Genomic DNA, 12,180 nt, shown 5'->3' on the forward strand with positions numbered 1-12,180 from the left:
ATATTTAATGTGAAAATAAAGAAATAAATATTTTATTTAAAAATATATTACAAATATAGTATCATTTTTCTAAAATAATTTGCAGCACCATTCGACCTCCCACGCGCCTCCGATAATAAAAACCTGAAAATGTTAAGTATGGGATGAGTATACAGGGTACACTCAGTGTGGGAAACATGCAATCATTGTCCACGTTAATAAAATGAGAAAACACATATGATCAATACATTCGTAACTGAAAGTCGCACGGTGGCATACCAAGGACCTTTCCGTCCTGGACCGATTCAGCCGGCCCCTGGCGACTGGTTGCAACCATAACTTTAACATGTATATTGCATTGTGGCATACCAAGGATCTTTCCATCCTGGACCCATTCAACGGGCCCCTAGCGATATAATTTAATGCAACTCACATATGGTAAACACATAATATTAAAATGGACAAAGATTAACCACAGCATATACTGAAATAAATCCCACACCTGTAACTTGAACCTTGAAAATTAACTTGAGTAGTTCAAATCAAAGTCAACGTCATAATCGTGCCGCACCTAGTCCCATTTAATAATAATTAAAAATAATTAATATATAATTTTAATATACATATATATATATATATATATATATATTAAATAATAAAACAAGTAAATATACCTTGATGTTTTGAGATTCTCGGACTTCTGTTTATGATGATCAAAACTATCAAGCTATTCAACCCCTATTTATACAAATTTTAAGTCCCTACCTTCAATGAATTTAAAGTATAGCTTTGCTGACTCATTTAATAGACTAACTTACTAATTTAGCTAGAAAAGCTCCACGTATTTCATGCATGGATGATTTACATGCAACAATATTTTATTTTATTACTATTAGTATTACCTTTAACCACATAAATATATACTTATCCGTATACCTTATATATTATATTTATATATATACAAATTTGTACTTTGATCAACTTTTTAAGAAACTAACATTATTTATTTATCCTGCATAGATAATTATATTTAAATAAACATTATAACTATATAATTTCATTTATATGTGTAAGTCTTATATCAAAAATCTAATTTTTATGATAAAATTTATAACTAGGGGCACGACTATACTAACATTAATTCAATAAATAAAATATTTTTCAAACACTTTATTGCATAGCAAATAAATGGTTTTGGGTTGTGACACAGTCTACCTAATAGGTATCTAGATACCATTTGTGTATTATATATATCTCTAAGTATGTAATGGCCTATTTGATGTAGAGCAGTGCACAAGAAAAATATGAAATCAAAGTTGAGTGACACTCCAAATATTTTAGCAAACTTTTACAAGTATATTTCTGTCCAATTCACTCTAAATTTTATTGCAACTGGTTTCAGATCTTCTATCCTTACTCACCATTCACTCCAAAGTTTCTTCTAAATTGATGCAATTCTTCCGTCGTTTAAGTGACTTAAGCTCCCAACCCAGCGATAAATCATGCATATAGCCTATTGTATTCAATCATAAAGAAGAAATTTATTTCTCTGTCCTAACATTTCAATTAATCTTTTTTATAGTATTATATTATGACTGTTCAGATTTGTTGTGGAATTGCTTGAAAGATAATCAACGCAGCAAGAACAGAAAAGAAATGAACACAAACGCGATTTACGTGGTTCGGATTTTTCAATCCTACATCCACGGAGAAGAAACGATCAACTCTATTTCACTATGAACACTCAAGAACTTTACAATTACAATTGAGAACTCTCAACACTAGAAGAAGTGTATAGCCTACAAATCTATCAAGATTGCTATAATTCCTCACTCTCAACTAGTTTTACAGTAATGGAAATTCTTAAGCAACAACTCAACAACTAATCTAGGTATTTAACAAATAGAATACATCAACAGAGAAGGTTGAGCTGCGAACTAACTTTCTGGAATGAAGGAACAGAAGAAACAGATCCGTTGGATCTGTTTTAACCACTTTTTACAAACTTTAAAAGAACCCCTTTAACTCTTACTAATTGCTAACTGACCCCTCAGCTATAAACTAATTGTATGCAGATACTTTACTCACAATTCTCCACCTTATCTAATACAATTAGAATATGTTGAGTTACCTGCATGTACCTGCACAGATTAGACAGAAAACTTGCTCTCCTCGAGAGAGCTCATACCAATCAAAGAACAACACTTTTGGAACTTAACAGTTGGTAAAGATTTAGTAAGCATATCTGAAGCATTATCATCAGTTGACACTTTCTCTATCACAACTTCACATTTTTCAACTAAATCCCTAACAAAATGAAATCTAACATCTATATGTTTAGACCTCTCATGAAAAGATTGATGTTTAACAAGGTGAATTGCACTTTGATTATCACAAAGAATAGAGACTACCTGTTGATTAATACCTAACTCAGATAGCATACCTCTTAGCCATATACCTTCTTTCACTGCTTCTGTGACAGCCATGAATTCGGCTTCTGTAGTGGAAAGAGCTACTACAGATTGTAAAGTAGATTTCCAGCTCACTGCTGTTCCATAAAGTGTAAATACATATCCAGATTGGGACTTCCTTGTATCTATACTTCCTGTATAATCAGAATCAGTAAAGCCAACTAGAGCTTGATTTAAATCAGTAGCTCCACCTTGAAATACAATTCCTTTATTCATAGTAGCTTTAAGGTATCTTAAAACTCCTTTTAATGCAAGCCAATGTGGTTTTCCTGGATTTGCCATAAATCTACTTACAAGACTAACATCATGAGCCAAATCAGGCCGAGTACAAAGCATAGAATACATGATGCTTAATCCTACCACATTTGCATAAGGAATAACACTCATGTCTTTAAGCTCTTCACTAGTAACAGGGCATTGACTACTAGATAGTTTAACATGTTGAGCTATAGGGACCTGAGCAACTTTTGCTTCATTCATATTGAATTTTAACAATACTTTCTTCAAGTAATCAGATTGAACAAGCATAAGTTTCATATTTTTCCTATCTCGCTTGATATCCATACCAAGAATTCTTCTAGCAGTCCCTAGATCTTTCATATCAAATTCAGCACTCAGTGATTGCTTTACTTAATCAATTTCAGTACTAGAACTACTAGCAATAAACATATCATCAACATACAAGAGTAAGTAAACAACCACAGACTTAGCAACTTCTTTCAAGTATACACATCTATCATGCAATGTTCTCTTGAAATCTATACTTATCATGAATTCATCAAACCTTTTATTCCACTGTCTTGGACTTTGCTTCAGTCCATACAAAGACTTTTTCAAGAGACATACATGACCTTCACAGCCAGCTACTTCAAATCCCTCTGGTTGATTCATGAATATAGTTTCTTCTAACTCACCATTTAGAAAAGCTGTTTTAACATCCATCTGTTGCAATTCTAAATCTCGGTGTGCAATTAGAGCAAGTATAAGTCTAATAGAACAGTGTTTGACAACAGGAGAGAAAATTTCATTAAAATCTATACCTTCTTGCTGAGAGAACCCTCTAGCAACTAACCTGGCTTTATACCTGATGATCTCTGCACTATTATGAACCTCCACCTTTTTCTTGTATAACCATCTACATGTTACACATTTCTGGTTCTTAGGTCTGTCCACCAAGATCCAAGTCTTATTTTTCAATAAAGACTCTATTTCCTCCTCCATAGCTTTAATCCATTACTTGCTTTCAGAGCACTGAATTGCTTCTTTATAGGACTTAGGCTCTTTGTAATTTACCTCTTCAGCTACTGAGAAAGCAAAGTTAACTTGATCTGCTTCAGAGTATCTGGCTGGAGGTCTGGTAACTCTCCTAGCTCTGTCACGAGCTAGATGATAATCACTGAGATCCTCAGTATTATCCTTTTGTTGATCATCTTCCTCCTGTTTTATACCTGTCACTTCTGATACTCTAGACATTTCATCATTAATAGGTGTGTTATCACTAGTTTTATCAGTGTTTACTTCAACTCCTTTACTAGTATACTCAGTAGTAGATTGCTCTTTTAGAGGCATTATGTTTTCTTTAAACACTACATCTCTACTGACTAGAAGTTTTCCCTTTCCAGATTCTATGCACCAGAGTCTATACCCTTTAACCCCTGTTGGATATCCCACCATAACACATCTCAATGCTCGGGGTTCCAACTTATCCTGCCTAACATGCATATATGCTAAACATCCAAATTTTCTCAAGTTTGAGTAATCAGCAGCCCTACCAGTCCACAGTTCTTCAGGAGTTTTAAAATCAATAGCACTAGAAGGGCATCTATTTATAAGATAAGCAGCAGTGGTGACTGCTTCTCCCCAAAATTTTGATGGCAAACCTGAGCTAGAGAGCATACACCTAACTCTCTCAAGGAGAGTTCTATTAATTCTCTCTACAACCCCATTCTGTTGGGGATTTCCAGGTACTGATTTATGTCTTTTAATTCCCTTTTCTTTACAATATTCTTGAAATTTTTCAGAGGTGAATTCTAAGCCATTGTCAGTCCTTAAACATTTCAACTTACATCCCTTTTCATTCTCAACAGCACTACACCACTCAACAAATTTATCAAAGGCATCAGACTTGTGTTTTAAAATGTAAACCCAGACTTTCCTAGAGAAATCATCTATTAGAGACATGAAATATACTCCTCCACCTATAGTGGTGGTTTTGGATGGATCCCACAGATCACAATGAACATATTGAAGTGGTGCAGATGAGACATGTTTGCCAACAGGATATGGAAGTTTCTTGCTTTTACTTAATTCACATGCATCACAATTGTTCAGTTTTGCATCAGCAGATAAACTCAAAATACCCTGTTTCTTTAGTTCAATTAATCCTTTTTCACTAACATGCCCAAGTCTTTCATGCCACAATTCAATATCACAAGTGGAGGCAATTTCAGACTCACCAACAATAGTTTCAGCAGCTAAATGATACAGAGTCTGTTTTCTGGTTCCTTTCAAAACAATTTTATCTTCTTTTAAGACATATATATCATTAACACATGATTTAAACTCATAGCCTTTCATTTGTAGTGATCCAAGGGATATCAAATTCCTTTTTAGACTAGGAATATATTTAACTTCAGTTAGGAGCCTTACAGAATTATCATGTAGCTTTAACTTGATTGCACCAATGCCTTTGACAGGGCAGACTTGGTTGTTTCCCAAAACTACAGATCCCAGGTCCTTCATCTGCAAATCAACAAACCAATTCAAGTTAGGACACATATGGAATGAACATCCTGAATCTAATATCCAATTATTCTCAGTTTTAGAAGACGTGGTGTTTAAAGCTTCAGCTTCTTGGAAATTTTCAGCAAGGTCTGCAGTGTCTGATGAGCCTTTTTGAGCTTGTTTTCTTTTCCAGCTGTAGCAGTCTTTCTTGATATGCCCTGGCTTCTTGCAGTAGTGGCATTTCTTGTTTTCCTTCTCATCATCTTCCTTCTTCCCTGATCCTCCCTTCTTTTCTTTGAAAGGCTTCTTGAATTTTCCTTTGTTAGACTTTGCTTTGACATTGAGGCTTTCACTTGCGGTTTCTTGCCTGCCATCATATGCCTTTTGCAGCTCCCTAGATTTCAAGGCATTCATGACTTCATCAAGGGAGATAGCAGTCTCCCTCCCATACAGCATGGCATCCCTCATGTTGTCATAGGATTTGGGCAGGGCACTAAGGAGCTGGATTGCCTTGTCTTCATCTTCTAGCTCTACATCAATATCAGCCAAATCATCAACGGCTTTATTGAATTCATCCAGTTGATCAGATAGATTCTTCTCCTCTGAAACTCTAAAGGAATACAGCATCTTCTTCAAGAAGAGCCGATTTGCCAGAGACTTAGTCATGTAGAGGCTCTCCAGTTTAGCCCATACTGTAGCTGCAGTGTCTTCTTTTGACACCTCTCTCAGCACTTTATCTCCCAGATGCAGATGATAGTGCTATGAGCCTTCTTTTGCATTTCAGCGAACTTCACCTTCCCATCTCCTTCTTTAGGTGCCTTCTCTGTGGTGAGAACATCATCAAGGCCCTGTTGAATGAGAACAGCCCTCATCTTCATTCTCCACAGGGAGAAATCATTCTTCCCTGTGAATTTCTTGGTGTCGAATTTAGCAATCGACATTTGGTTGATCTCCAGTCTTGAGATTCAACACGATGTAGCAGTGAAGAGATTGACGATTCCTCCACCAATCAAGAACTCCTCCGATTCAGATTTCCTCCGATTCAAATCTCAAACAGTTGGTGTGCGTCGATCCTCCTCTTCCCACAGACGGCGCCACTTGTTGTGGAATTGCTTGAAAGATAATCAACGCAGCAAGAACAGAAAAGAAATGAACACAAACGCGATTTACGTGGTTCGGATTTTTCAATCCTACATCCACGGAGAAGAAACGATCAACTCTATTTCACTATGAACACTCAAGAACTTTACAATTACAATTGAGAACTCTCAACACTAGAAGAAGTGTATAACCTACAAATCTATCAAGATTGCTATAATTCCTCACTCTCAACTAGTTTTACAGTAATGGAAATTCTTAAGCAACAACTCAACAACTAATCTAGGTATTTAACAAATAGAATACAGCAACAGAGAAGGTTGAGCTGCGAACTAACTTTCTGGAATGAAGGAACAGAAGAAACAGATCCGTTGGATCTGTTTTAACCACTTTTTACAAACTTTAAAAGAACCCCTTTAACTCTTACTAATTGCTAACTGACCCCTCAGCTATAAACTAATTGTATGCAGATACTTTACTCACAGATTAATTTTTAGTAGTCATATTTTATTTGATCTCCTCTCTATAAAATAGTAGTATGACAATAGTAGATCAATGCACTCTTTTCACCGGCCGGCATCATTTTAAATCCTTTTGATTAGTTCCTAGATCCACATAATTAATTATAAAGTAATCTGACAAAGTGGAAAACTGAGCAAATTATTGAAAATGCAACTTGTTACACTATTTAAGTCGCATTTGTCCTTTTATTTAATTAGCCATCACAGCTGGTGGCGGTCCTAGCTCATACTGTGCAACTATTGTTAGTTTCCTTCCACCCATTATTTTAGTAGGACTCCAACGTTCATATTTAATTGTGACAATCATGCAAAAAATCATGAATAAGTAATAATCAGAGTGAACAACTAGATATAATACATTTATAATTAATTATATAGTTGTTTACTAGTATTTGATTATCTCTTGTTCATATATTTTATGTGTTAGTATTATGTAATTATTTTTTACTTGACCAAGACTCGTAGGCTTGAGCTTGTACACACTAATTTATGAATAGACCAGATATTAACCTATCACAGCAATGGCAGCGACACAGAAAATTGAGAAAGTGATGCCTCTCTTACTCCGATTGGAGAAGAACAAAAACGACTACTTTCCGCAGGCGGTTTCGTTGGGTCCGTACCACCACGGCGAACCGGATCTCGCTTTCGTGGAGGCCTTCAAGCCTAAAGCCGTCGAGTTGTTGGTATCGGGCGGGCCGGAGATATACGACGAGTCGTTCTACCGCAGCAAAATTGTTGACATCATTTGTCAGATACGAGGATGCTACGAAGAAAGCACGATCGGTAAGTACTCGGACGATGAGGTAGCCGCAATGATGATTCACGACGCCTCGTTGATGATAATCTACATGGAGATGAGTGTACTGGACGAGACAGATCAGCAGCCAGATGAGTTGATGATGAACAAGATTCTGGCGATGATGGATCATCTTGGCATGTTGACGCTAGCGATTCTGTCGCGTGACTTGCTTTTGCTTCAGAATCAGATCCCTTTATGCGTGGTGGAGCTTTTGATGGATTTAAGATACGGGGAAGGCAAAGGCGAATACGAAAACTTGCTTAACAGGTATGTACGGTGGCGGATTGGATTGGGGGGCTTCCTACCTGTTTTTGACTTTTTTTATTTATTTTATTTTAATTATATATACATATATATACATGTGAAATAAGAGAGATTAATATAATATATTGTTCTAATATATGGCAATTTGTTATATTGGGTGATGGTTAGTCTGAAGCTCAATAATTTTTTTTGCTTATTCGTTCTTTTTATTGGGTTTTTGGACGGATACTCTTTTTCCTTCTTAAAGTTTTTTCCCTTTGAATTTTCATTAAAAATATTTTAACTTTTTTTTTTCAGGGGGTTTTCTTGATTTTTTCTTTTTTCTTCTTAATATAAGTCTTAATTAATTTGTTAAATTTGTGTTATTTTTATTTCATCATTTTCATTTTTTAGTTAATTTTCAACGCGAGTTTGAGTCAATCCTCTAATTAAAATTAATTTATTTTTTGCAGAAAATGAAACAATTTTTTTTTTTAAAAAAACATAAATATAACATTTTTTGTGCTTTGGCCTGGGTAGAATAGGATTCACGGGGTCAAGGACTTAATGGTATTTTGGATCGAAATTGTAAAAAATAGCCATAATTTGTATTTTTTAGGTGAGTAGCCAAAAATTAAGTTTCATTGCTCACTATAACTATACGAGTGTATATTCTCAATACTTAAACATAAAAACGAATTATATAGGTTGTTCAAAAAAAATTGTTTTAGGAGCTATCGCCCCCGAATCCCGATACAACTAATTTCACGCTCTATACTTAAATAACATATTCAGCCCCCTAGCAACCAATCCCGAAAATTATTGAACTTTCAACAAATTTTTATATTTTGAGCTCAAACTTTAAAATATGTATTAAAATTATTCAATTGTTAATTATTTTTTTTCATTTTGCATATTCTTGTCTATTTTTTTGCTAAACTTTGTATCTGAAACGATGTCGTTTTTATCCAATTATACAATACAATATCAGTTCTATTTTTTCACATTGTCATATTCATTTATGTCATACAAGTATATTTATGCACCAAGTGAACATACTTATGTCATGTCACCGCATTGAATTTAAAAATGAGCTAATATGCAAAATGTGGAAATTAATACTATTAATTGAATAATTGAGTGCACATGAGAATATGTAATTAAACCCTTGATTAAAGCGCTACGAGATATATGACAGATACATGAATATGGCCATCTTCGGAGAGTATCGCCAGAAAAGAGTAACTAGGAAGCCTCTTCACCTCGTCGAAGCCATCCACATGCTACTCGTCTTGGACTGTGAGAAAACCACCCGCAGATGCCCATGGCTCTGCTGCTTCAATGCTGAAGAAGATCAGAGCGACGCTGCTTCAACAACCTGCTGCTCATGTAAATTGCTTAAGAAAGCTGATCTAGAAAGCGGTGGTGCAGAAACTAAAACTACTCATTCTCATGGTATAACCCATCGTCTTCGAAAGTCTTTGGCTTGCAAGAACCAAGGAGCTGCTGCAGCCAAGAAAGACAACATCAAAAGCTTCATCCATTCGTTTCGTTCGGTGACGGAGCTCAAGGCAAAGGGCATCCATTTCAAACCAAGCCCAACCCAATCTTTAATGGATGTCAACTTTAAATCCAACTTCTTCTACGCCACCCTCCAACTCCCCGAGTGGGGCGTCTCCACCAAAACTAAGGTCACCTTCATGAACTTGGTTGCCTACGAACTCAGCCCTAACAGCCCGGCCAACGGGGAGGTGGCGTCGTACATCACCTTCATGAAGTCACTCATGGAGAGGCCGGAAGACGTGAAGGAGCTGCGAGAGAGGAGAATCTTCATCAACATGCTTGGCAGCGACGAAGAGGTTTTCAACATCTACAAAGATATCAATACACACGGGGCCGATAATCTGGAAATTTTTCGTGCAGTGAAAGACGACATCCAAGCACATTATAATAGTAGTGTCAAGACATGGATGGCTGAACTCATCCACACTAATTTTCGATCTCCCTGGACCATCACTGCGTTTCTTGCTGCCGTTGCATTACTTGCAATATCTGCCGGTCAGCTCTACTACGCCGTGAATCCTAACTAGCTCCAACTGAAGATTAATTGATCAGCACATACCCATCTGTTTCAACTGTGGTTTGATTGTCTTTGGGGCGGCAATTAATTAATGTAGAGACAATTAATATTATAGAGAAGTTAATGGTGTGAAATGTTTGGATGATGATAGGTTATCAATTGATTTTGGTCGTGATTAAGATTGGAAACCTGATAATAATTTTGATTGTTTTCTTCACGAGTGTGATGATGAGGCTGTTGATAGTGACGATGCAGACAGACTTGATGTTACTTGTGATGACGTGCATGAGAGTCACTTTTATGTGTCATCGTTAAATGGTTCATGTTAGAGTATGTTTGTACCTTTGGAGTTAGGTTACATGTATTAAAAATTGAACTTGCCTAGCTGATACACGCAAAGACTCCTACTGCGCGATTCTACATCAAATAACTATCGGGAGCTTATCTATTCAGACGAATTCTACTAGCAACAGACTTAGAACTTCTTATTCTTGAAGGATAAATATCAGATGATTCGTTTATTATTATCCTAAAGGAGTTATTATCGAGCCAAGGTTTTTGGCAGATATCTATAAAAGGTGAAGAGAAAAACGAGGTACAACGGCTGCTTTAATTTTATATTCTCTTGAGTTCATAGAGTATATTTCATTGAGTGGTCAGATTACACATTGTTTGAGTATGTTCTTGTTTAATAGCTTTTCATTGTGATAGAGAGTGATTGTTTGGTTCTTGAGATTTTGTTTCCGTTTGTTTCACTTAACAGTTGATGATATTATTGTAGTGAATGCGCAGTGTTCACGGCTTAGTCTTTCAGTTCTTCTATTCATGTTGCTTATAGTCTCTTTGATGTTGCTTGATTTCCTAAAGGCATTACGGATCGAATGATTGTAGCCCGGGAAAATATTCGGAAGGTAACGCCGAGATGGAGACGCTTTGTGAAGTGAGGAGGAATTCCCAGCAGTTTCCTAAATCTGACCCACCCCCACACTATTGATTCTCTGTGGAAGTCCGGCGAATCGCCGCTTGGATCGCTACCGCCCCTGCTCATCAAAGGAGGCTGCCAAAAGGAATATTTTTTGGCAGAACCTAGGCGATCCCCCCCTCTCCTCTCTCATCGCTGGATGTTTGGCAAATTAGCTAAAGGCATGCGACGATCCCCCTGTTCTGGACCAAGGCTTTAATACTATATAAATTTAGCTTGAATGCTAATAAAATTGTAAAAATTTTCATATGTGTAATTCAAAGCGTCTACAAAATCTCTGTAAATTTTCAAGTTTTTCAAAAAAAATTGCTATTTTAAATCGATTTTATAAAATCATTGCGCTAAAGCTATAAGCCATCGGACAGTCCGTATTAGAACCTGAATAACTTTTAGCTCAATTAGAATTTAAGAATGAAGCTTTTCATTATACTTAAGTTATGGCTCGACTCTCGTTGAAATATGTAGCATGAATTATGTGGACAAAGCAAATATGAATTTATCGAATTGCAGCCCTGCCTTTTGAGGCTTTCAATTTTTACTAATCCCTTTGGTCGAGAATTCTCATAAGTACAACTAAATAAATCAAGAAAAACTAGAGTGAGGAACAGACCTGCGGAAACATCCAAAAAGGTATAAAAGTAACAAGGGTAACCGACTAAAACTGTGGCGATCCAGGTACTACAGTTTCAAAATTATTATCGCATGTGAGCATGACTGAAGAATACTAGATTTCATCGTCTTAAGCAAATCATGATATATAATTCTTAATTACATAAACGAAATATTATTCTGAGAAACCACACCAGAAACATTGACTGGAAAATGATTTCATCGTCTTAAGCAAATCATGGCGATCCAGGTACTAAAGTGATTAATTCTTGACTGAAGAATACTAGATTTCATCGTCTTAAAACCTTCTTATGCAAACCAAAACCCACCTTGCTGTCTGCCAGAAACCCTCATCCAAAAGCAGATCAAGGTACAAAACGTGCAAAGGATTGTATGCGTTCATCATATTGGACGAGTTGTAAAATTTTCGGGATAGGGCCAAACCAACAACCTTCACAAGTAAGGTGTGAGGCGAGAAAATCAGCGACGCGATTCCCTTCTCGATGAATGCGTGAAATCCGAATGTTGAGAGAAGCAACTTTGGAAAGAATATGGAGCCAACGAACCTTAAAGTGCCATGGGACTTCAGATGTCCGGGAGCTAAAAATATTCACCACAAGCATCGAATCTGATTATATCCAAATGTCATTCCAACCAAAGACGACAACTTG

The 12,180-nt window shown here is 36.3% G+C and overlaps 1 protein-coding gene across 1 annotated transcript; it reads left to right on the forward strand.

The window, feature by feature from the left end:
* The first annotated feature begins 7,094 nt into the window (after nucleotides 1-7,094).
* On the forward strand, nucleotides 7,095-10,135 carry LOC131017244 (UPF0481 protein At3g47200-like). Its single transcript, XM_057945988.1, has 2 exons — nucleotides 7,095-7,862; nucleotides 9,037-10,135. Exons 1-2 carry the CDS (start codon nucleotides 7,315-7,317, stop codon nucleotides 9,926-9,928), a joined length of 1,440 nt encoding a protein of 479 aa, XP_057801971.1. The 5' UTR covers nucleotides 7,095-7,314; the 3' UTR covers nucleotides 9,929-10,135.
* Nucleotides 10,136-12,180: the final 2,045 nt, after the last annotated feature.

This window comes from Salvia miltiorrhiza, chromosome 3, assembly GCF_028751815.1.
Source record: "Salvia miltiorrhiza cultivar Shanhuang (shh) chromosome 3, IMPLAD_Smil_shh, whole genome shotgun sequence".
NCBI lineage: Eukaryota > Viridiplantae > Streptophyta > Magnoliopsida > Lamiales > Lamiaceae > Salvia > Salvia miltiorrhiza.